The sequence below is a fragment of the Carassius auratus genome, chromosome 47 (genome assembly GCF_003368295.1).
Source record: "Carassius auratus strain Wakin chromosome 47, ASM336829v1, whole genome shotgun sequence".
NCBI lineage: Eukaryota > Metazoa > Chordata > Actinopteri > Cypriniformes > Cyprinidae > Carassius > Carassius auratus.
In genome coordinates this window covers 5262989-5288384 of record NC_039289.1, presented here as the reverse complement: position 1 = coordinate 5288384, position 25396 = coordinate 5262989, and the positions used below count along the sequence as shown (strand labels likewise).

The 25396-nt window shown below is 35.8% G+C and overlaps 2 protein-coding genes and 1 pseudogene across 5 annotated transcripts; 2 read left to right on the top strand and 1 right to left on the bottom strand.

Annotated features, from left to right (window-relative positions):
- The first annotated feature begins 7 nt into the window (after positions 1 to 7).
- On the top strand, positions 8 to 16360 carry LOC113064884 (rho GTPase-activating protein 45-like). Of its 2 annotated transcripts, none has more exons than XM_026235874.1 (23): positions 8 to 289; positions 1352 to 1745; positions 5242 to 5385; positions 5471 to 5555; positions 6778 to 6850; positions 7042 to 7102; positions 7574 to 7708; positions 7871 to 7932; positions 8018 to 8128; positions 9138 to 9218; positions 9327 to 9494; positions 9610 to 9747; positions 10589 to 10779; positions 10896 to 11017; positions 12167 to 12265; positions 12340 to 12441; positions 12524 to 12687; positions 12765 to 12953; positions 13035 to 13172; positions 14163 to 14401; positions 14482 to 14719; positions 14809 to 14902; positions 15786 to 16360. In XM_026235874.1, exons 1-23 carry the CDS (start codon positions 194 to 196, stop codon positions 16070 to 16072), a joined length of 3411 nt encoding a protein of 1136 aa, XP_026091659.1. In that variant the 5' UTR covers positions 8 to 193; the 3' UTR covers positions 16073 to 16360. The 2 variants fall into 2 exon arrangements, with proteins under 2 accessions (XP_026091659.1, XP_026091658.1); XM_026235873.1 differs by lacking the exon at positions 8 to 289 and adding an exon at positions 296 to 796.
- A 311-nt stretch (positions 16361 to 16671) lies between these two features.
- Positions 16672 to 20095, bottom strand: LOC113064885 (DNA-directed RNA polymerases I, II, and III subunit RPABC1-like). Its single transcript, XM_026235876.1, has 8 exons — positions 19921 to 20095; positions 19573 to 19747; positions 19367 to 19482; positions 19202 to 19282; positions 17626 to 17684; positions 17148 to 17226; positions 16999 to 17074; positions 16672 to 16748 (listed from the first exon to the last, which is right to left on the bottom strand). Exons 1-7 carry the CDS (start codon positions 19975 to 19977, stop codon positions 17009 to 17011), a joined length of 633 nt encoding a protein of 210 aa, XP_026091661.1. The 5' UTR covers positions 19978 to 20095; the 3' UTR covers positions 16672 to 16748; positions 16999 to 17008.
- Positions 20096 to 20681: 586 nt separating this feature from the next.
- Positions 20682 to 24854, top strand: LOC113064882 (phospholipid hydroperoxide glutathione peroxidase-like; annotated as a pseudogene). Of its 2 annotated transcripts, none has more exons than XR_003278904.1 (7): positions 20682 to 20817; positions 22268 to 22362; positions 22638 to 22782; positions 22861 to 23012; positions 24129 to 24153; positions 24300 to 24359; positions 24491 to 24854. The product of XR_003278904.1 is annotated as a phospholipid hydroperoxide glutathione peroxidase-like, transcript variant X1 (transcript). The 2 variants fall into 2 exon arrangements; XR_003278905.1 differs by lacking the exon at positions 20682 to 20817 and adding an exon at positions 21939 to 22109.
- Positions 24855 to 25396: the final 542 nt, after the last annotated feature.

Here is a 25396-nt window from a genome sequence, read left to right as displayed (position 1 = left end):
CCTCAGACTGTTCCGATGAGTGTCAGTAGATTCAGTCAATTTGCGCTCATATTAGAGGTGTGAGACACAAGCCGAGCTCGGAGTGTGTAAACCTCGCATCAGCGTTTTGAAATGGGGAGCCGGGGGGTGGGCAGGGGGGTTATATCATAAATTACAAAATATACGCGTCGGATATAAACACCTAAAGCTTAAAATGTTCTCTAAAAGGACAAAGGAACTGATAAAGACTCACTCGATGTCAAAGAAGAGCCGAACAGGAAGCAGCCCATCTTCTCTCAACTCTCCATCAGTAAGTCGCACAGCATCTCTCGACCTTTCCTCCTGCCAATCAACTTGATTGACATTCCGCTCTCGCGCTCATGTTTTCGACGTTGCTGAAATATTAGCGAATATCAACCGTTGTCTCCAAAGACACATGTAGAATTCAAGATGATTATTTAGACCGTTAGGTTTGTCTAAAAACAGAAAAGGACGGACTAGACTTCCTCAGTGTGGTATGGCGCAGCAAGGTGCAAGAAGTTCAGGTTTTGCCTTATTTTGAACTTTTTTTTGTTTTGTTTGGATTTTATCTAAACGTAGTTATTTTACTTCCAGGTACTTTTTAAAGTTTAACGGCATGTATTGTATTGTATTGTGTCGAAAGTTGATTTTTAACGCACCGTAGCTGGAAATGTTGAAGCGTGGATCAAGTAGCAAAAGCTACAGTCCTTACGCGACTAGTCAGAGAGTGAAAAAGTCAAGCAGCAAAACTAAATTGGACATCTTACCAAACAGACCCAACGTCTGGCTCAAGCAGGTGGGTTGTATTTAAAAAGTACTTTATTTTGTTTTGACAATATGCATATTTTAAGTAGCCTAGTCAATTTTAGTATCTTACGTTTTAAAATATGCATATGTGTTGGCTACTAATATGCATTTATAGTTTTTGTGAGTATTTATACACAGTTGACAAGTCAACCAGAGGTGTAGCCAGCTTTTTTTTTTCAATTTTTTTCAATTTACATTGAATTCTTTAAAGGTGAACTGAATTTTGGGATATCACTGTGTTAATACTTACTGGTTTGTGTAGTGCATCATATTATGCCATCCGTTTGTTGTCTAAAACGGCCTTATATTCAAGTTCACTTGCACATTAAGGCTTTTAGCTAGTGTGGCATCAACTCCACGGGGTGTGACAGGAAGTAGGCCTGGGTTACACAATTGCTCTTGTGAAAGAAGTTCTGTTTACTAACAGCCGTCTATTGTAGTCGGTCACAGATCTTGCTGCATCTGCAAAACTTTCTACCTTAAAATTTGTGTGCCATGTTTATCAGTTTGCCCACACTATATCCTTGTTTGCTTTATCTTACAGCTCTCTGCTCTTCAAGAACAGCCTCGGAAAGATGCAGTCGATTCTGCCTCTTCGTCCCACACGTCCTCCAGTCAGTCTCCCCCTGTCCTAGACGTCTCGTCTTCCTGTCCAGGTACCCCTTTGGCCCAGCACACCAAGCTGGTGGGCGGCCCGTCCCCAATGGGCACCCTAAAACGGCCAACTTCCTTGAGTCGCAATCCAAGTGCAGCGGGCTTCCCGATCCAGTCTTGGGTCTTCAGTAAGGGTGCGGGAAAATCCGTCATCTCCCAGAGTCCCTCGCCGGAGACGCCCGAGACTGCAGTGGCCATCGAGGTGGAAGACATCCCATCATTGCTACGCATAGTGGAGCGGTTTGCCAAAGCGGTGGAGAAACTGAAAGATGTCGTGCTTGAAGGTAAGATATTGGTTTTCTTGGATATTGATGGAACAAACCAGCAGCTGTGGTTGCCAGAACTTTACCGTAAAAAAATATGGTAGAAACATTTTACGTTTTACGAATTGACCTTAAATTTACTGTAAAACAAAATGTATATCTCGTTAAGTAATGTAATGTTAATATACCAGGCTACTAAAATTTCTTTTGTTCATTTAAAATATATTTGCAACTATCTCAAACAGGGTTATAATAGTAAACTCAAACAAATTAAATAAAACCATTAAAAAAGTATGAATAATACAATAAATGTAACGGAAAATAAAATGTAAAAACAAAAAAGTAATTTTTAGCTAGCTTCCAAAGCAATTTCATTTAGTTTAACATGATGTACTAAAATAACAAACTGAAATAAAAATGTAAAAACACATATATAGCTAATAAAAACAATTTATTTGAAAAAAAAAAAAAAAAAACACTGTTTCACAGGGAATTTTGGGAATGTAAGTATTTCTTTAAAATTACATAAAATAACCATTAGATTTACATGTTTTTTACCATTATATAGTAAGGGAAATTACCCTTAACCAACCAACAGGTCTTTACCATAGATTTACTCTTTTACCATTAAAATGGCATGACATTTTTACAGTGTAGCTGACATGGATCAAAACGTTTCCTGCTACATGTTTTTAAGTTCGCTCAAACTGCCACATGACTATTTTCACGTCCTGCCGCAAACATCACCTTCCGCTGAGGATCATGTGATTGTGGAGCAGAGAAGGGGCGGGGCTGAGTTTGCTCAAGAGGCCGTATTCTTCCTGTATCTGCAGTGAGGCTGAGTTCCTGTGGTGCACCACACTAGTGCAGGAAACGATTCTCTCAGAAAACACCCCCTTCTGCTCTCGGGACTCGTTGAGCAACGTCATTCAGCATCAAGCCTATAGTCTTACCCATAAATAATGAAATCAGTTATTATATTGGAGTTTTCTGATAACTCATTGTAGAGGAAACCTATCTTTTCTGCAAGAACATCCTTCTAAAAAGCGATGTAATGGTGCCGTGACTAAGTGATGATTTAATACCACGGTACTCTTGAGCGATTCTGTTGCAGGTGTTTTTAAACTTTTTTTTGTGGCATAGCCCCTCAAATACGACAACCCCATGTGAAGCAACTCTTTCAGGAAATATAAAGGCTGCTCTATATTTTTTATTATTATTTATACATTTATTTTAATTTATGATTTTTTTTTTTATCTGATTGGCCAGCTATCCAGTGCGTTGTGACAGAAATGTTACACCCCTCACCATTCTGTGATGCCATCTCCCGGCGCAACGAAACAAAACCAATAAAACCCATTACAAACGAAGCATTTGTTGCATCAAGTGGGGACATAATTACTGATTATAATGACTTGTGCGGTCTTTTTGCGTGTTGTTTTGCGCTGCTATGTAAACAACCAAGGGCCCGTTAGTTGTATGTCGTTTATTACATCTTAGATTAAATGTCGCATCCAAGATGATATCATCGCGATAATCATGTACTGGCTAATTCGGTTCTTTGAACGCACCTGTTGTTGATGATTAGTACTGTATGACTGGATTGAGTTATTTGAGATAATTGCGCGTTCATGGCTTGCTTTAAAAGGGGTTATGTATCGATACTCGAAACCATGATCCACAATGCAGTGATTGGCTGGCGGAAAGACCGTAACGTACTGACATCATATAATTAAAAATACTTTTTTTATAATAGATAAATTGTGCACTGTTTTTTAACGATCTAATCTAATCCTGTTTACATGAAATAAGCCTGCCCCTGAGCAATTTTAACTGACAACGACAGCAACTCCAAGATGAGCTTCGAAGAACCAACCAATCCAAGATCAGGCCAAATCGTCAAAAATCTAATCCAGCTAACGGAGTTAGCGACATACGAAGAACGGGCCCCATGTCTGCATTTGTGATCAGAGAAATGACAAACAACAAGTGTTACTCTACACCACTCAAAACTCAAGTTTGAATTGTCAATGGCAAATTCTTTAAATATGAAATCATACTTACAGACTCGGACCATTGACAGAGCATTGTAGTCTAGTCTCCCAGGATCAGGAAACAGTCCTCCATAAAATGTGCTTCACACATCTGAATATTTGGGTTGAATTGTCCTAGAGCAGTGTTGTAAATACAACTTAACCACAGATTTTTAGCTGTGTCCTGTTTTGGAAGGCCAAACAAAGTCGTTTTGCTTTCACAATGAAACACACAACTTCTCCACGACATGGTGCTTGCAGCAACAATACTACAGCGAGAATGTTACTCCTTTCTGTGCGTGAACATTTGGGCGGTGTTATGCAAATCTTCCCACATAGTGATGTAGACATGTGGAGGTGTGTTTAAACAATGCATTTTAGGAGGGCGTGGATGAGTCTCAACTTTGATGAAGAATATCTCTTTCGATTTGAGACTTTAATCTTTGCAACTTTAGGGATCTTATCTATTGACAGCTTGTAACACTCCAAAGAGAAAGGAAAACTTAATCGCATTAAAAATTATCCCTTTAACACAACATAGCTTACATTTCTCTGGTTTAAAAAAAAAAAGGAAAAAAAGCCAATTGTTCATGCTTCCCATTACTGTACAAGTTAGGTAGTTTTGACAGAACAAAGAAACTAATCAGCAAGTAGCAGTTGTAGGTGTTTTTTGCTTTGAGTTACAGTTAAGAGCCATGACGGGAGGAAGTGGCTTGTAGACGTGTCACAGCAGACAAGAAAGCACTGCAACACAGTTTGAACAGTCGCCCTGTCTTGCATCACCTTGATCCTTTTAGGATCACTGAAAATATATCTTAGCATGACAGACATTGACATGTTGGTTATTGGGTACACAAAGACATTTTCAGGTCATATTGTGCCCCATAACCAAAGAAAAATGAGAAATGGAAAAAGTGAAGCCTGTTAATTATCATTTCTTCATTTCTTTGGCTATTTTATTTCTTTGTTTTTGTTAGTTTAATTGCTTATTTAATGAAAACAAATGAACATAACACTTACTCATTTGTATATTATTTCTTATTGTTGTGTTTTGATTTCTTTTGGGTTTGTTTGCTTTATGTATTTATGTTTGCTTGCTAATTATGTAGTGTTAATTCGTTTAGTTTTAGTATTTATTTTAACATTTTATTTGTTCGTTTGCATCTATGTGGGGTGAAATATGACCCAGGTAATTTGAGATTTATTATATTTGAAGTTTTTATTTATTTAGATGTATACATTTTTTGTTAATGTACTTGTTTGTTTATTTTCTCTTTTTATTTGTTTACGGGGTAAAATATGAGCTAGATATTTAATGATAGGTTCGCATATTTGATAGCATAGTGAAGTGTTATTCATTAATTGACACACAAATAAGATTTTTTTGTTTTTGTTTTGTTTTTTTCCAAAGTGTGGCTGTGATCTAGATGTAAATCTTCAGCCGATGAGAGTCTGATAATGATGTTTGGTTTTGTTTTTTGCAGACAAACAGGAGAATAGGCGTCCGCTGGCCCATGAGTTTTTGGGGGAGGTTCTGCGCATCTTGCGGCAGGTCATCAGCATGTACCCTCTCCTCAACACGGTGGAGACGCTCACCGCTGCCGGCAAACTCATCTCACAGGTCAAAGGTTAGCGCCACCATTTACAGTAGTAATGCATTTCTGTTGTCATTTTAAGCCATTTACCAACATATTTTGTTATCCTTTATTTAAGGATACCACTATGAAGTGTGCAATGAAGCAGACAAAAAAGATTTTGAGAAGGCCATCGAGACCATCGCTGTAGCCTTTAGCAGCAAGTGAGTATGGAGAGCTCATCAGAGGATCACTCTATCAGCGGCTCAGGAAAAAAAAACTAGTTGTGAGAAACTAGTTTCTTTCAATTGCAAACTTTATCACAATTGCCTTTATTTTTTACTCTGAGATGCGCACAGGCTTACATATTTTGAATTATGCATCCTGTACTTTTCTGTAGCGTTAACTGGATTACATAGTACATTTACCAAAATGTGCAATATACAACCAGAGAGCAATAGTGTATTTGTTGAATTCTGTATCCCACAATGCAGTGTGTGCACGACTTGATTTTCTATTTCAGGTAAGTGAGTGTAAATAGAAAGAAATGAAAATGAAAGTAATTTCACCCCATTTTAATTTTTTTTTGCACTTCTATTGAATTGTTTTTGATCTGCTAATGGTGATTAAAAATTGTTATATATTAAAATAAATAGTGAGGTAATGTGACCACAATCTTACATATTACTTTATTATTAATTTATAATTTATCCGTCTATCTTTTTAATTCACTCAAGGGGAAATGGCACATTTTATTTTTTTCCAAATTGAATTATTTTGGAATGTATTTATTTATATGCATTTAAATAAATAGGAAAAATGATTTCCAATTCCCCTTAAATGAATGGATCTATTGTATTAGTTTTTTTTATTGCACTTATATTATTCAATTAATTCAAGTGGAGATAGCACCCTTCCTTTTGAAATGTTTGTTTTAGTTTAATTGTGTTTTTACCAGTCTAAATTAAGCATGTTCAGGACTGCAGTGCCATACGGCGTACTTTGTGTGCATCATGAAATCACCTCTCTTAAAATGCTTTGTTAGCTCATTGACATGAATCGCAGCTCTACAGAAATAACAGGAAGTTGATTTGCGGCTTCTGCTCTCTTATGCTAACAGCCCCAAACCAAGGATCTGTTTCTGAGTTGGAGCTGATCATTATCACCTCGTGTAGTACTGCTGTTGTTTTCAGTTCAAGTTTTCATAATCGTCATATTCATTGCGATCCACCTTTGAATAGCAGTGTATTATGTGACTAACGTTCATGAGTCTTGTATTCATTTCCTGTGACACAAACATTGAATCATGCACCAGAGCAATCTGACTTTCTGTGACCAGAACTGAGCTAAGAGGAAGTTGTGAATCAGACACTTCCACTGGTATCTGAGCATTTGCTGCAGCTATGGTTTTTGGTGTGTAAACAGCGTTTGTTTGTGTGTTGTCAGTGTGTCTGAGCTGCTGATGGGAGAGGTGGACAGCAGCACACTGTTGTCGGTCATGCCCTCGGAGAAGAGCAGGGTAAGTGAGTGTCAGTCTCTGAGCTGAGCGGATGTCGGCAGCAGGGCTTTGACTTCCTGAAAGTGGCGTTCTGTGATTAGTGTCACTGCTCTGTGACGCAGTTGTCCTCGTGAAATAAGACTCACATGGAACATGTATGAAATATGTGTGTGTTATAAATATCTGTGTGTTTATTCTCTTTGAATGTTCAGTCTATGGAGAACCTCTCGGGGCATGATTGTTTACACACAAGGAGCGATTCTTCTGAGCTGGGTACATATTGACAAATTCAGAAATACAGTAAAGCAAGTAGGAATGCACTGATATAGATAGATCTTTTTTTTTTAATATATAGACACTTTTGAAGATTTTTTTATATATATTTTTAATTGTGGTGCTAAAATAATATAATTAACAAAATTGATTTCAGATCTCTACAAAATCTCCTAAAATGCATTTTAAAAAAACATGCATTAATGTATTAAAGAATAATTAATTAGTACTATTAGTAGTGATAATAAAAAAAAATGATTCATAATTTTAAGTGCATGTTCTCCAGGAGATTTTGTATAGATCTCTTATACATACATGCATGCATGCATTAAATAAATACAATTATTATTACAGAACACAAGTCTCCTGCGAAACAAACAAATAATTGTATCTTTTTATGGTTGTTATTACAAACGTTTTGTTGTTGTCTGAAGTGATTGAAATGAATTGTGTTGGTATGCACGCTGGCAGTGATGAGCGCTGAAGAGGTGGACATTATCCTGCAGCGCAGTGAAGGAGGTGTGGACTCGGCTCTGACCTACGCTAAAACCATCTCCAAATACATGAAGGATCTGATCGGCTACATTGAGAGGAAGCTTGCGCTAGGTAGGATCGCATGTGGCTTTAGTGATCTGAAATGTTATATGAGAGAGTGAAAAAGTGTGTATTTTTGGAGAAAACATATTTCTGATTCTAAATTGTGACTGGTAGCTACTTACCTTATTTTTGTTTTACTTCCTTTGCATCTTGTCATTAATGTTTGTATAGAGCTGGAGTTCTCCAAGGGCTTACAAAGGATCTATCAGTCTTGTAAACAGACCATCATACAGGTGAGAACCGACCTCGCTCAAATCCCCTAGGGTCTTCAGGATTGGTTTGTTCTCGTCCTCATCCGTCTCTCTTTGTGTCCATCAGCCACACATGCCCTTCTTCTCCATCTACTCTCTGGCTCTGGAGCAGGACCTGGAGCAGGGCGCTGGGATGCACCAGGCGGCCTCCACCCTGCAGAACCAGACCTTCATCATGGTACAGCACCAACATGGCCACCTTCTGTCCTCTTAATAATACTAATAGAAATTATTTTTAACAAGTTATGTATGTTGTCTATTATTATTATTATTATTATTATTATCATGATTATTATTATAAGCAACAACCATTCAATTTATAATCATAATATTAATAGTACTAATAATTATTAATATTAACAACATTAATAATTACTATTATTATTAACAATAATATGAATACTATAAAAATTACAGTAACAAGTTATCAACATAAATTAAATGTATTAGCAACAATACAATTTATAATATAATAATCACAATAAGAATAAATTATAATTAATGTAAATGTATTATAAAAATATTATTTTTAATTGTGCTGTGATAAACCTTTTTAAAGTTTATTTTTATCAGAAACAATTTATAATAAAATGGTAATAACTTTATTTTAATCTAAGTTTAATAATAAAATGGTTATTAAAAATACAGTTATTTGTTAAATAGATTTTGCAAGAATCTTTAAAGTTCTAGTAGTAGTAATAAAATAAAATGTATAATACTATCATAATCACAATAAGAATAAGTTGAAATGAATAAAAAAAATCTGTTGATAAATGTTCTGCAAGAAACCTTAGTAACAACTATTAATAATACTATAATAATCAATGTTATGATCGATGCAAATTAAATCGATTAAATATATGGCAATTAAATTAATGTTATACTTTGTTTTGCAAAGATCGTGTAAAGCTTTTAGAAGTAGTTGTTTTTGTGTGTGTGTGTGTGTGTGTATATAATATTTGTAATAACGCATTTTATTATTCAAACTAATAATAATGATGATAGTTGTGACTTTAAAATGTTTATTTCTTCCTCCTCCTCTTAATTTCTTTCCTCCATCAATATATGTAAAAATATATATATATTACTTAAATTACAATACTAATTGTTCAGCCATAGTTGTAATATCTTGAAGCCGGATGCAGTATTTAGCCGTGAAGAGTGATGTGCTTTGTGTTCCTCCACAGCCTCTGCTGCTCCGCAAACAAGAGCACGAGAAGAAACGCAAGGAGATCAAGGAACACTGGCTGAAGGCCAAGAGAAAACTGGTAACGTTTGTTTCTGGATCTTCTGAGCCGCCGACACACTTAAAAACACCAGCCAGGATGAGATGTGCAGGTCTGTAAGGGTTGCTGTGTGTGTGTGTCTGAACACAGATGGAGTGTGAGGCTAACCTGCGCAGGGCTAAGCAGGTCTACATGACCCGCTGCGAGGAGTACGACAAGGCCAGGACGGCGGCTAACAGGGCCGAGGAGGAGGGCGGCAGCTCCACCACCAAAACAGTAGACAAGAAGAAACGGCTGGAGGAAGAGGCCCGCAACAAGGTCAGACTCCGCACTCCCACAATGCATCTCTCTCATGCCACTTAAGAGACCGTAGGAACCGCTACAGTACGCATGCGGAGTGTCTCAGCAGGTCGTGTTTGTGTGTTTCTCTCAGGCTGAGGAGGCCGAGGCCACGTACCGGACGTGTATCGCAGACGCCACCACACAACACCAGGAGCTGGAGCACATGAAGGTCACCGTCCTGCGGCAGATCCAAGAGGTCATCAAACAGACCGACCAGACCATCCGCTCGGTAAACACACGCTAGATACATATTCAGGTCTAGAATCTGCTAGATTCGATTAATCTTCTTATTAGTCTTAACTTTAGGTCTTCATCAAAAAAACATTTCACAAATGAAATTGAGGAGCAAAAATAGGTCCTGAAGTTTTGAGTTTAGTTTATTACAAAGGGTATTTCACACAGGATTGTGGCACAATAATCAGTTGAAGTGTGTGTGTGTGTATATATATATATCTCTCATTAATATAGTCTATTTTTTTATACAGTAAATGTATTTAAGAATATTTTTAAAGGTCGCAAATATATTTAAAGCACACACATAATATATATATTACAGCAAATATATTTAAGGACCTTTTGTAATGCTGCAAATATTTTTAAGGATATTTTCAAAGAGTTATATTGAGAAATATGGAAAAAATGTTTGTTTTTTTACAATTATTTCAAAATGCAGTTTCTATAACTTAACTTCTATTTGCTATATTAACATGGACAGCAAATATATTCAAAGACATTTTTGAAAGCATTGTACTGACAAAAAAAAAAAAAAAAAGAGCATAATTTTTAAATGTTTCCTTCAAATAGTAATCATGGCTGGTAAGAAATATTTATGTCTAGCCAATTGTCCTCAAGGCATAAAGTTAATTTTAAACTCTGGTATTGGTAGAGCTCAATGTGTTGTGCATGAGACTTAAAGTTGTTTTTCAGTAGTATTACGTGTATATCTGGGCGAACAACCAGTCATGCTTTACTTGGATTAATAGGATCAAATAAATGCTGGAAAAAACACCAAGAAAACTACAAATCCAAATCCAGTTTGAGCCGTTTTAAACATGTGAAATCCTTTCCAGGCCACAATTTCCTACTACCAGATCATGCACATGCAGACGGTAGCGCTGCCGGTGCACTATCAGACGCTGTGTGAGAGCAGTAAACTGTACGACCCAGGACAGCAGTACGGCACGCACGTCAAAGACCTCCAGATGAGCGAAGAGCCCGAGACGCATTACGAGTTTGAGGCCTACTGTGTCTCCTCCAGCCAGTAAGAAACACTCCTTTGCTTTCGCACACACACACACACACACACACACACACACACACACACAGTGTCATGGAAGTGGATGTGAATATTACAGTAAGGTATTCTCCTGAATTCAGGCCGTCAGCCAGAGCTCGTTCTGACAGCGCTAACACTGAAGCTCATAGCAGTGCTGAAGCCCCGCCCACCGCCGGAGAAACCGGAGACACGAGCGCCTCTCAGAAAGATGAACCGAAGAGAGGTATGTGTTATACAATCCAATATATAAACCTTTCATTTTTATATTATTTTTATTTTTATTATTAATGCATATAAGCAATTATGATTATTAATTTGGGGGGGTCCAAATAACAAGTTTATTAATATTTTAATAGGGCTTTTTTTCAGGTCTGTTATATGAAACTTAAATCAGCTGATTAATACATGTCAAATTCATTTAAGTTTTATTAATCAAGTAAGGTTAATTAATTTTATTCAATTTATATATTTTATTATATTAAATTTGAATTATATTAATACAGTAATAATTTGTATTTTAATTAATACATCATTCTGATATTAGATGATATTAGTTTAATGATTAGATGACATGCATGCAAATTTAAATGTGCATTTAAATACAATTTATAAACATGATCTAATAAGTGTATGGAAATTTAAATGTGCATTTAAATATAATTTATAAACATGATCTAATAAGTGTATGCAAATTTAAATGTGCATTTAAATATAATTTATAAACATGATCTAATAAGTGTATGAAAATTTAAATGTGCATTTAAATATAATTTATAAACATGATCTAATAAGTGTATGCAAATTTAAATGTGCATTTAAATATAATTTATAAACATGATCTAATAAGTGTATGCAAATTTAAATGTGCATTTAAATATAATTTATAAACATGATCTAATAAGTGTATGAAAATTTAAATGTGCATTTAAATATAATTTATAAACATGATCTAATAAGTGACTGCAAATTTAAATGTGCATTTAAATATAATTTATAAACATGATCTAATAAGTGTATGAAAATTTAAATGTGCATTTAAATATAATTTATAAACATGATCTAATAAGTGTATGCAAATTTAAATGTGCATTTAAATATAATTTATAAACATGATCTAATAAGTGTATGCAAATTTAAATGTGCATTTAAATATAATTTATAAACATGATCTAATAAGTGTATGAAAATTTAAATGTGCATTTAAATATAATTTATAAACATGATCTAATAAGTGACTGCAAATGAGGTCTTGTCTTGTATAGTATGAAGGTTTTTATTTCTAGATGTTCGAGGCTTTCAGAAGGTGCTTTTTGGGTATGTTTGAATATGTAAGAGAGTTCTGCAAATAATTCTGAATTGTTTTAATTGTCAGCTCGAGGTCACATGACCCACAAATCCTGGGGCTCCACAGTGAGCGACACAGACAGTGTGGGAGGAGGAAGCGGCCTGGGATCCCCGACTACCAGCACATGTACGGTTTCCTACCATGACTAAACATACTAAATGTAAACATTTACTATAATACATCATTTCTTTATTTCGTAGGTGACATAAGTAAAATGGCCCGAACGTCATCTACAGGAACCATGTCATCAAACGAAGACGCAGATGAGAAGGACTCAAATGTTACTTCCTTTGAAGCACCAAGTGAGATGAAAAAATGCTGCTGTTTTTCTTTCTCATCTATGCCTGTCATCTAGTTTCTCACTTTCCGTTCAACATTTTGCAGACATAAACGGCATTGAGCCTGAGATTGTGGTTCCCACCGGGCCGTTCCGAAACGTGGGGCTGTCGAAAGCGGCTCAGACGCACAAACTGCGTAAACTGCGCTCCCCGTCCAAATGCAGAGAATGCGACAGCTACGTTTATTTCCAGGGAGCCGAGTGTGAGGAGGTGAGGTCGCGTCGGCTGTGTTTTGGCCTTGTGTTTGATATCAAGCGGCGGTTTCGAGTGTGATTTGCTCTTTGCAGTGTTTCCTGGCCTGTCACAAACGCTGCTTGGAGACTTTGGCCATTCAGTGTGGCCACAAGAAGCTCCAGGGTCGCCTTCAGCTGTTCGGGCAGGATTTCTCGCAGGTGTCCGGCAACAGTCCCGACGGCATCCCCTTCATCATCAAGAAGTGCATCGGTGAGATCGAGAGAAGAGCTTTGAGGATGAAGGTATGTAAGCGTCTGGTCCGATCCAGCTGATCTCGGACGATGGCACTGTAAGCTGGTTCTGATGGTGTTCTTGGCTGTCAGGGTATTTATCGAGTGAATGGGGTGAAGACGCGGGTGGAGAAGCTGTGTCAGGCGTTTGAGAACGGCAAAGAGCTGGTGGAGCTGTCCCAGTCCTCACCACACGACATCAGTAACGTACTGAAGCTTTACCTGCGACAGGTGAGCCACCACCACATCAGCACACTTGTATAAGATCATTTTATGTAATATGGTGGATTTTATCTTTTTTTTTTATATTATATAAAATGTGTAACACACATATATATACATATATAATATATACATTTTATTATAATACATTTGTAGTGTTGTGTGTTTTTTTTTTTGGTTATATTAAAATGAATTTTTGGCTTACTCAATTAGTCAAATTATTTGTTAATTTTATTTAAAAAATGTAGTTACATCTAAATGATTTATATAGATATATATATATATATATATAGAGAGAGAGAGAGAGAGAGAGAGAGAGAGAGAGAGAGAGAGAGAGAGATAGAGATATATTTTATATAGATTATATCTGAACATATCAAATTTGCTTTTGTAGGGTACACCCAAATAACTTTCTTTTTTACATTTTGTATATTATATGCAATTATGAAAATTTTATTATCAATGAAAATATAATTTTACATTTTGACCTCCTAAATGTATACAAGTCTAGTAATATAATCCACTTTTAATATAACTGAATGCTGCATATAAATATTTATGTATAACACAATAAGAATTTTAGTTTCCCCAAATTTATTAATATAATTAAATTTTTTGATTTTATTTCATTATACCAGGAATGATTTTACTAATAACATTTATTTTCAATTAAAAAAGGTGTACTTTATTGTATTAAAACACTTAGAATCAATGTAACTAATTTATAGAATAGTGTATTGTACTAGATTTTTTTTTGTTATATTAATATACTTTTTACCTTTTTTTTATTTTTTTATTTTTTTTCATTCACCAATATTCGAAATATTTATAAAAAAAAATTTATATTGCATTTAATAATACTTAAATTTTGAAAGAACCCACCCTTTAACTGTTCCCTACAAGTTGCCTTCATTGTTAGCAGTGGCTCTCATATCCTCGTTATACATTCTCCAAAGTCATTCGTCACATCCTTATTTGGTATTTTTGTGTTTCCCTCAGCTTCCAGAGCCCATCATGCCCTTCCGTCTGTACAACAGTCTGATGGGTCTGGCGAAGGAAAGCCTGACTGTAGTGGGTCCAGAGGGAGCAGAGACGGGCAAAGGGCCTGACCTGGTGGACCTCGGCCCTGAGACAGACCCTGAACTCTTGGCCCTCGTGGACAGACTTAAGAATCTCCTTAAAGAGCTGCCCAAACAAAACACAGCGACTCTCTGCTACATAGCGCGCCACCTGAGAAGGTTCCAGATTTTATAGACTTACTTTGCCAAACACGGTTTATTAAACACTGATTATTTGGTTAATGTCCTTCTGTTTTCAGGATTGCAGAACTGGAAGATGACAATAAGATGAGCCCGAGCAATCTGGGCATCGTGTTTGGCCCCTCACTGATGCGGCCCCGGCCCTCAGGGGCCACGGTGTCCCTGTCGTCTCTGGTGGATTACCCTTACCAGGCCCGCATAGTGGAGACCCTCATTGTGTTTTATCCCTCCATTTTCCATTCGGACTCCAGTCGGCCTGCGTGCAGCAGCACCCCGCGCACACTGTCCCTACAGAAGGTTAGTGATGTCAGGATCTCATGTTGTGCTCCGTGCTCAGCTGGTTCAGATACTAATGCAGAACAAACATGGTGATTTGGTCTGTGCAGGAAAGCAGTATTGATGAAGAACACTGTTCAAACGACGAACAAGGAGGCACAGATGAACCCGGCGCTGTAGAGTCAGACAAATTAGAGGGCCATGGTATAACGCTTTAGTTTTATTCCTAATATTATTGGTTTACATTGTTCAAATGCATTGTGTATATTATTAATTTTGAAACTTTAATCGTTTTAAAATGTATTTAGTTTCTTTTTTATTTGACTATTAATCCTGTATATGGTCCCCAAGTTTCTAGAAATTTTAATCATTGTAAATCGAGATTTTGCTATCTTTCTCTGCCTTTTGAGAAAATGGAAAAATCGTACTTACAATAGAAGTACACCTAAGGAAACATTAAAAAAAGCATTTAAAAATATATATATAAATATACACACACACACACACACAATTGTTTTAATATTTTAAAAAAAATTGTACATTTAGTTTTTAACTTGTACTGTATTGTAAAAAAATACATTTTTTTTTTGCTTTTTTATGAAATTTATTTACAAAAATGTGTTCCATGTAAATATAACATTATTAGTAAAATTACCTTTTTTTTTTAGCATGAAGTTAGTATTTTTATTTATTTGCCCTTCATATAGACGTACATTTTATATTTGTGAACAAACATATATGTATATGTATATATATATCATTTTAATAATTGACCATTTTACATTTAATACTCATTTAGTTTTCGTTTGCCTTTCATGTTTTCTGCATTTTTTTCATTATCTGCTTTTCATAATGTTCATGTCAATTTTATTTGTATTAATATTTAACATTTTGTATTTTTACTAATTTAAGTCGGTTTAGTTTTATTTGACTTTTTTTTTTCTTTTTTTAAATAGTATTTTCTTTATAAATTATTCCTATATTTAAAAACAAATTCCAGTAAGCATTTTTGCATTCAACTAAATGAAATCAATAATATGTGATATAAAATAAAACTAATATCTAATGTTTTGTCACATCTTGGCAGAGAGTTCAACAGGAACCCCTGGTTCTCTGGAACACAGTCTGGACTCAGACTCTGATGCAGACGAGGAACGGGGCAGAGGTGAACTTCAGCCCCCTAGTCCTACAGAGCAGGCACTCGACTCTCCCACCGAAACACAAATGAAGCTGCCCGTCCTCCTGGTGACCCTGCAGTGTCCCTCCAGCTCAAACAAGAGCGACCCGCCTGCCATCCCCGAGAGCGAGCCGCCAGAGTTAGACGACGCAGAAGCAACGAGCTCGCTGGCAGCGTTAAACATCAATCAAGAGTAACAATACCAAAACACGCACTCTTTGAGTTCACACAAGCCACACGGGTCCGTCTGTGACATTCCAATATATATTTGAAAGATGCTTTTAATATTTAAAATACTTTGGCTTGGAATCCCGCAAAAAAACGTACAGATTTTAAAAATGTTTTTAGCTTTATTTTACAAACACAGTGGTACGCTTCTGGTCTCATGTATTGTATCTTATGAGATTGCACCTTGAAAATCTGTTGTTAAATGTTATGTTTGTGCTTGTCTTTTAATAATAAAAAATGAGTGATTTTAAAATGATCAGTATTTAAAAACAATGCAAACTTAACTGGAAGGCGTGGTTACAGCATGGTAGCCAATGAGCAAGAGGTTAAGTAGAATAAATTAACTTGTTGCTGTATACAGTGTTCAGTGGGTTAGTGTATATTTGCACAGATATCTCTGTCAGCTTCACTTGATTTCCTTTCTCCGTACAACAATGGCTTTCAGAAAGAAAAAGGTGAATGCTTGCTCGCTCTACTTCCAGGTTTTGAGGCTGGTATTTGTTTGAGTCCAAACTGACATGCTTTTTAATATATCAAGATGTCAAATGAAATGACACGAGAGACAGACTAACAGGATCATATTTATTAGATAAAAAAGGAAAAACTGTTAAAAACCACTTTCAGCAGTTGGAGAACATTTCAAACCTGTCAAACAAAAACAGAAAATTTAATCCGGTGTTATTAAAACTAAAAATATCAAACATCCATTAGCAGATGAGAGACAAATACTAAAGACGGTATAGTAACACTGCATCACAGATTTGCATCTTGCATTTAGATCATCTAAACTGATTTACAAATTCTGAGGTATTAATGACTGGGAATAAACTGAATCATATCAAAATGAATTTTCATAATTTGCTGAATATGCAGTTTGTAGAACAGAAACACTGACTTCACAAGCATCACTGGACCAGTCTGTATGTGATGTACCGTCCCGCAGTTTCACTCGGTCTGATGATCTTAACAACCTGCAAAACACACCACACTATCAACTGAAGATTTTCAGAGATGTAAGAAGAAAGCACACATTCGAGTTCGTACCTGGCCTCTCTTCAAGCCGAAGTAACGGGCAACAGGATCCCCAGCTTGAATCCTGGGAAGCTGGCTTTCCTTTAGTTTACTGGAGAGGAGCTGGTTAAGAGATGCTTCCATTAACCAGGGTTATTAAAGCTAACCAAAACCATAATAATAAAAATGATGTTACATAATATGGAATGGAATGGCTACCATCAACTGTTTGGCTCCCAATGTCAATTTCAAGTGAAAAAAGAAACTCACACAGGTTTGGAACGACTTGAGGGTCAGTAAATGATGACCATTTTCATTTCAGTGTGAAACTATCCCTTCAACTGAAATAAATATTAAAAATATATAGCTGCCAAGGCAACATTTCTTATTTACTCATTTCCATTTAACTTGTCAATGATGTCAAATAACCTCAATATGAATAAAAACCATAAAGGTGTCATTGATACTAAAATAGCAGCACTATGAATTTCAACCGAAACTCAAAGGATACTACCGCGCCAGCAACTCTGTCACTTCCTCTTTAGTCATCACTATGTGCTCTGGAACAAGCTGAAAGAAACAGAAACACATAACTCTGTAAATAACGTCAAAACATTCATGTGCAATAATACTAGCATTCTATAAAGGGCCAAAAGGTGAGGGAAAAACGTCTTAAAAGCCTGTTTACACTGAGAACAATAACTATAAAGACATCTATAACATCCACACCATAATGTTATTATAAAAGCACACTTCAGTTATTTCATCGTTCTCTTGAAACGCTCAGGGGGTTTCCAGAAAGCAGGTTATGTGTCGTACCTCGGTCTGTTTAAGGGTAAGCAGATAAACACAGCTGGTTCCAGAAACAGAGGGAACTTTCAGAGCCACAGCAAATTATTCTCTGAACAATATATACATGATTCAAATATAACTATCAAATATACTATATATATAAAGAGAGATAGAGAGAGAGAGAGAGAGAAGTATTTAAAAATTATATTAATAATGACTGCACAACCATCAGTTAGATGGCAATATGCAGGATGAATGTAAAAGACCGTTGACTGAAAGCAGCAGTATGGTGCACTTTTCCTTCCATGGTGAATCATCGCTTTTGTAGAGAATGTCTTGTGTGTTAATCATGAAGATACTCAGAGTTGACTGAACTTACTCCTGGACGTGTTTCTGGAACTAATATAACTCAAGCAAGGTTTGGGTTATCAACCGTGAGTTCAGGGTATATGTGACCGACTGTTAAACTACCCTTGCTTTCTGGAATACACCCCAGGTGGATTCTGACTGGCTGTCAATATTTTTATCGTTCAACAGTTGAAAACATTGTTTTTAGAGTAATATAAACGATATTGTTCCTAATTATAGTTGTACATACAAGGCCATTTTTATGGGGGATCAATTGGTGCGGCCGCACCGGGCCACTCGGGGAGGAACAATAAAAACACTGACAGCCAATCATTCAAAATCAACCTCAGTTTACAAAGCTACAGGTGACACATCTGCATGGAGCTTATTGACAATTACTGTGGAATGAATGTTAATATTGGGAAAAGTCATGGCTTAATGGTTATAGAGTTGGACTCGTAACCAAAAGGTTGTGGGATTGAGTCTCATAAATGGCTGCCACTGCTGTGTTTACGGTGTGTGTGCACTTTGAATGGGTAAATGCAGAGCACTAATTCAGAGTATGGGTCACCATACTTGGCCACATGTCACGTCACTTTCACTTTTCACTTAATATACCCAGATAGCACACATACATGCAAGATGTCTGTTAAAAATCGCTTCATCTGGAAACAAATGTTAGACATCTGATAGATGTCTTTAAAATGTCAGTTTAACATACATTCTAAATATCCATTAACATCTTAAAAGACATCTTCTAAACATCTAGGACATCTGATAGGAAAGAAATGTATTGGAGATGAGCAAACACTCTTAAAAAAAAAAAAATTCTTGATGATGTAAATGCAGACATCACTTAGACATCTCTGTGATGTATGTGTGCTATCTTGTTATGTGAATGGCCATTAAATCGTTTAAATGGTCTGCTTTAAAAGCAGCCTCCTCACCTCGTGTTCGGTAATGTTGATCAGAAGTTCCTGCTGAAGAAATTGCTCAAGTATGTACTTTGGAGCCATGTCTACCAGAGACTGAAATATGAGAGACCACACACATTATGTAAATGCTTTAGTAGTTAATTGAGATCTAAATGTAGGTGTTTGTGCCTGCATCACCTGTTTGGCGGAGGGCGTCATGCCCATCTGGACTACAATGATGGCCCGGGTGATGTTTTCTTCTTGCATACGCTGGCAATACATCTTTATGGTTTTGATGCCAACCTTTGGTTCCTCTGAAAGCAAAATAATGGTTAGATTTGATACAACAGTTCAAACTTAAACAATCGTTGCTCAACAGTGTGTTTCTGGGTGAGTTCACACACCAGGGAAGAACACGAACATCTGGTCGGTGGGATCGTCGTTGTGGGCCACCAGGACCGTGAGATCGGTTCGTCGTGGTCGACCTTCGCTGGGTTTGTCTCCAAACTGGCTTCTGAACTCATCTAGAGTCTGGTCCAGCTCGTCCTGCGTCACCAAATAACCACGATCGTGGCAAAGCTGAAATACAAAGTTAGACAAGGACGTCAAATATTTCTGTTACGGTAGTTGGATGCGTGCTGTATTTTGGGAGATCGCATATAGTGAAACTCAAGAGGATCCGAATAAGCGTCACAATAATATGTGTCTACGCAACACGGATAACACTTTAAAGTTATAAGGCCTTAATTTACCTGCATGATAGTTTTTCTAATTTTCCATAGTCTGTAAGTCTCTTCCTCATCATCCATATCGCGCCAAAAACGGGATTAACACAAATATATCACGCTTGTTCGATCCTTTCACTCCACGTTTGCGTTTGTATCCCGTTTCTGCCGACGCGTGCCTATGACGTCAGACGTTACGCCACAACGCGCACTTTGATTTCGTATGTACAAAACAATACATTGTTGTTTTTTTATGTATAAATGTAAATGTATAAGCTTTTACTATTCACTTTCAAGCAATACAGTGTGTTATTTTTATACAGGTTAAAATAAATGCAATTTTAAAATAGGTGGTTTGTAAATTACAAATAATCTTATAGATTATTTTGGTATTGATTTTGCGTTGTAAACAATCAAGGAATGGGAAAAGGTTGTGTAACGTTCTAGAAAAGGTCCGATTATATGCAACGTCATGTGGGAAGTGCGTGTGATTTGAGCGAATGGGTTCTTTTGAACAGTTCGATTCAAAGAATCGATTCATAAAACGATTCAGTGATTCCTTTGTCGTTTCTATCATCCTAATATTTACAGCATATTACGATGCTCTAAAACCTTCAAATAAAGCATGAAGACACATATTGCTGTTATTATGGGGCTTGACTGATTGATTACATTTTATTAATGTATTTATGTAATGTGTCATTACGAATCATAATGTTAGCAAAAAACGGTTCAGTCAGGTGTTTACGCCATGATCCGTTCTGTTAAGTGATTCATATAGAAGATTCGACTCAAAAGAACGATTCCTTGAAGAGTTTAACATCACTACTGGAATTTGGAGAGCGAAAAGATAAAAAAATGGCTTTTATCCATCGTCTGTTGCTGTTCGGGGCTTTATCAAGCAGTGGGATCATTGGTGCAATGGTATCGTAAAGTTAAATAGCCCTACTTCTGTCACTTAAACTTGCATATCTGAATCAAATTTCTGGCAATTATGACGTTTTGTGTTGCATAATTACAGGGGTTTTGAAAATGTTTTATCACCCGTTTACACAATCAGTCCTATTGTGCAAGATGAGAGGTCTAGTTTCAGTGTATTTAGGTCTTTGTCCACCACAGTATCAGTTCACTTTTTTTCTGTTGTATAAATAATGCACAACAACACTAATAATCTAATGTAATAACAAACATATCTATTTTTTGCATACACTAGAAGGGTATTTTGAGATATAAAATAAATACTATTACATTTCATGTCACTTAAAAGAACATCATGTCCAGAACATTGCATAATCTTGGTTAGTGTCCAAAAATAGCATAAACAAATGCCATTAAACATACTAAGACAGTTAATTATGACATACAAAGTCATATTAATTGTAAAAAATTGAAAATTATGGTGTAAAAAGTCAAATTATGATACAATAGTCACAATTATTACCCAAGTCACAAGATGTCACGAGACTTCTATGCCATGATTATGACTTTATCTCATCATTTTGAACTTTTCCTTCCTTAATTATACCCCAGTATGTCATAGTTTGAATATTTTTATGTCATAATCATGGTTTTATCTCATAAATATGACTTAGTATCTCATATCTGAAAGTCTTTTCCTCAGAATTATGGTGTAGAATGTCATAGTATATTTTGTTTTTTGGTGATGTTAATATATTCATGACTATTTTATCCCAATCAGTCAAACATTGTTTCATTTATTATTACACTATTAAATATTTATTATTAGTCTTTCATTTCATAATATCTTTGAGGTTTGAATCCATTCCTGAAGTCAGTGGCTAGTCAATATCAATGTGAAATGTCATGTGTTTACTATTCTAGTATACTTTAGAAGCGGTATAATTAACTGTATATTATGTACATATCATGACTTTTCTTGTATGTGGATGAAGTTTCAACACGCACATCAAGATATCAGTTTTCTGAGTTGTGTAAGATCGTCACCCAGTGACCTTTGACCTCAGTAGGAGTTACAGTCAAATAAAAATCAACCTATGAGGAGGAAAGCCTTTTTGTCAGGTTAATGTTTATTTGGAGCCCTATATATATGAGTGGTTTTCAGTGTTCTGGAGAGTTCAGCACTTTAAGAGGATCTGATCTAATACGCTGCCTGCCGTTTCAGTAGTTAGTGCTGAAAGGCAGTCATGCGTTTCTTTGCGTCCGCTGTCGTTTTCTCCATAGTGTTGCAGTCAATGGTAAGAAATGCTCTTAAAAGCTCATTCATTTAATATGTGTTAATAGCTCAGCAGTTTTTCAGTTGCGGTTGGAATTGCACTGTAGAGATTTTAATATTAGTTTGAAGGTGTTTCTTTTCTTTAGGTGTGTATATGTATTCTCATGTTTTCGTTTTCAGTCTGCACAGCTAGAAGACTGGCAGTCGGCCAAATCCATTTATGAATTCACTGCCACGGATATAGACGGCAATGAAGTTTCCCTGGAAAAATACAGGTGAGGGATGGAAATCACCAGCATGCATGTAGTACAATTGCTTCAAATTTTTTGTCATAATTATGGCTTTATCTCAGAATTTTGACTTACAATCATAATTATTAGTGAGTCATAATGTTGACTTAATCTCCTAACTATGACTCAGTATCTCACAACGAGGCACATGTTTTTTGCAATGGTCTGGCCGTGTGTCACAGAATCCTCAGTCTATATGATTATGATGCATTGTTATGCATTTTTAACTCTAAAAAAATCTAATTTATTGTATATTTCAGGGGCAAAGTTGTCATCATCACTAATGTTGCCTCAAAGTGAGGCAAAACCCCGGTAAACTACTCTCAGTTTGCAGAAATGCACGCCAAGTATTCTGAGAGAGGTTTACACATCCTGGCCTTCCCATCCAACCAGTTTGGAAATCAGGTACTGGGAGCAAATAGATTTTTAATGCTCTTAAAATGAAGAAATACTGTGATCTAATAATACATTTTTTTTGTTCAGGAACCAGGAACAAATTCCCAAATCAAGGAATTTGCCAAGTCCTACAATGCGGAGTTTGAAATGTTCAGTAAGATTGATGTGAATGGCGACTCTGCACATCCTCTGTGGAAGTGGCTGAAGGAACAACCAAATGGAAGAGGATTCTTTGGAAAGTGAGTTGGTTGCCAAATAGTTTAACTTGTAAATTCTGAGGAAATAATTGCGTATTTGACATCCGAAAGGATAATCCACCCAAAAATGAAACCTCTGTTACTCATTCTTCTGTGAAACTTAAAATAAGATATTCTTAAGAATGTTAGTAACTAAACCGTTTCAGTTCCCATTAATTCCCATCGTTCTGTTGTCCATTTAATGAAAGTTAATGGGAACAGATACTGTTTGGTGTCCAGCATTCTACAGAATAATATTTTATGTTCAACAGAAGAAAGAGTCATGCAGTCATGAGTGAACTAGCCCTTTAAAGGAATAGTGTCCCCAAAAATAAAATAAAAAATGCTGAAAATGTATTCACCTTCAGGCCATCCGAGATGTATGAGTTTGTTTTTCATCAGAACAGATTTGGAGAAATTTAGCAGTACATCACTTACTCACCAAAGGATCCTTTGCAGTGAATGGGTGCCGTCAGAATGATAGACATCACAATAATCCACAAGTAATCCACACAACTACAGTCCATTAAATATTAATGGACTTGTAAATAATGGGTAACAAGAACTCCTTTTGCCATAATATTGCTTTCTCCATTTTTAAGTCTTTTTTTTTAAATAAGGAGAGAAATATGCACAGACCAAGCACCGTTTACGAGCAAACACAGTTATAAAGAAATATGTGATAATAAAACAGCGGATGGACTATTTCACTGGAGGAAACGTTAATATTGATTATGGACTGGAATTTTAGCCAGAAGTTTAAAGCTGAAACGTCTTAAAGAAGTATTTCTTTTTACAAAACACATGATTTTTAGTTTCATTAGATATTAAATGATTGACTGGATTTGTGTGAAATACTTGTGGATTATTGTGATGTTTTTATCAGCTGTTTGTACTCTCATTCTGACGGCACCCATTCACTGCAGAGGATCCACTGTGGTGGTGGCCAAGTGATGTAATGCTACATTTCTACAAATCTGTTTTACATTCTGGATGGGCCTGAGTGTGGTTACATTTTCATTACATTTTTATTTTTGGGTGAACTTTCACGTTAATAGAGCTGACCTAGAAATGATGTTAACGTATCTATTGACTGTTGTTTTTATTATTCCATTATAGTGGCATCAAATGGAATTTCACCAAGGTTTGTGCATTTTCCCTTTGAATTATGCTAATTAAAACCATGTTATGAATGAAACCTTGTATGTTAAATAAAATACATTTATTTACTTATTATTAAAATGATTTAATTTGTTCAATTTGCTATCAATTTTTGTGTTTTCTTTTCAGTTCCTCATTGACCGTGAAGGCCAGGTTGTGATGAGATACTCCCCGCTGCAGGATCCAAGCGTACGCTGTTCAGCTTCTATTCATGTTTGATTGTATTTCAATCTGGTTTGGGTCATAAACTAAAGCATGTTTAAGATTACCTACAGTATCTAAATATCACAAAATTTATATATTTTTTATTTATCTTTTAGGTGGTGGAGAAAGATCTGTCCAAATATCTCTAGGGAACATCATCAGCTGACTGTGCATTACCGCTTGCTGCCCAGCCGCTCCTCTTCATTCTCCTCGACTGATAGCTGGGTATCAGTGATGTCGTCTCATGGACTTATGATGGTTTGTTTCAAAAACCCCTCTTGAGGAAAGAACAGACCTGATGCATTTGGCGTGCAATCCCTCCTAAGAGCCTCATCAGTGCCCAGCATCACTCTGGAGAGAGACCCTCGCTCCTTCAACTGCCCCTATATGCTTTGAAATAAAATGATGCACATTTATTTAGAACTAAACATGGTATCATCACGTAACATTTCTTAATAAATGCAAAGAGATTCATTTTAACACGTGTTGGTGTTTTGTTGATATCAATGAGCAAGGGTTTTAGAGTTAGGTGATTTAACACATAAAATTAAACTACATTTAAAAAATAAAACACTGCTTCTGCAATTCACTAAAATAATTTATTTAATATTTCAGTTTTATTTAAATTAGATTTTTAGATAGAAGAAGCTTAAATTAGATAGAAGTTTATTTTTGTTTCAACGTTTAATTCTTTTTTTATAGTTTTAACTATAATAATCCTGCTATTTTTTTAATACTTTATAGAATGATTGCTTGGTAAACTATAAAGTCAGCTTTGATATAATTATATTAAGAACTCTCATAATAATATTTTTATTTATTATATTATATTATATTATATTATATTATATTATATTATATTATATTATATTATATTATATTATATTATATTATATTATATTATATTATATTATATTATTTAACATATTTAAATTACATCGTGTATAATATAAGCGTTAAGCCTTTTTTCCTATGTGCATTAATGAAGATTCACCAACAGAGAGCAGCAGCAGCTCCCGTTT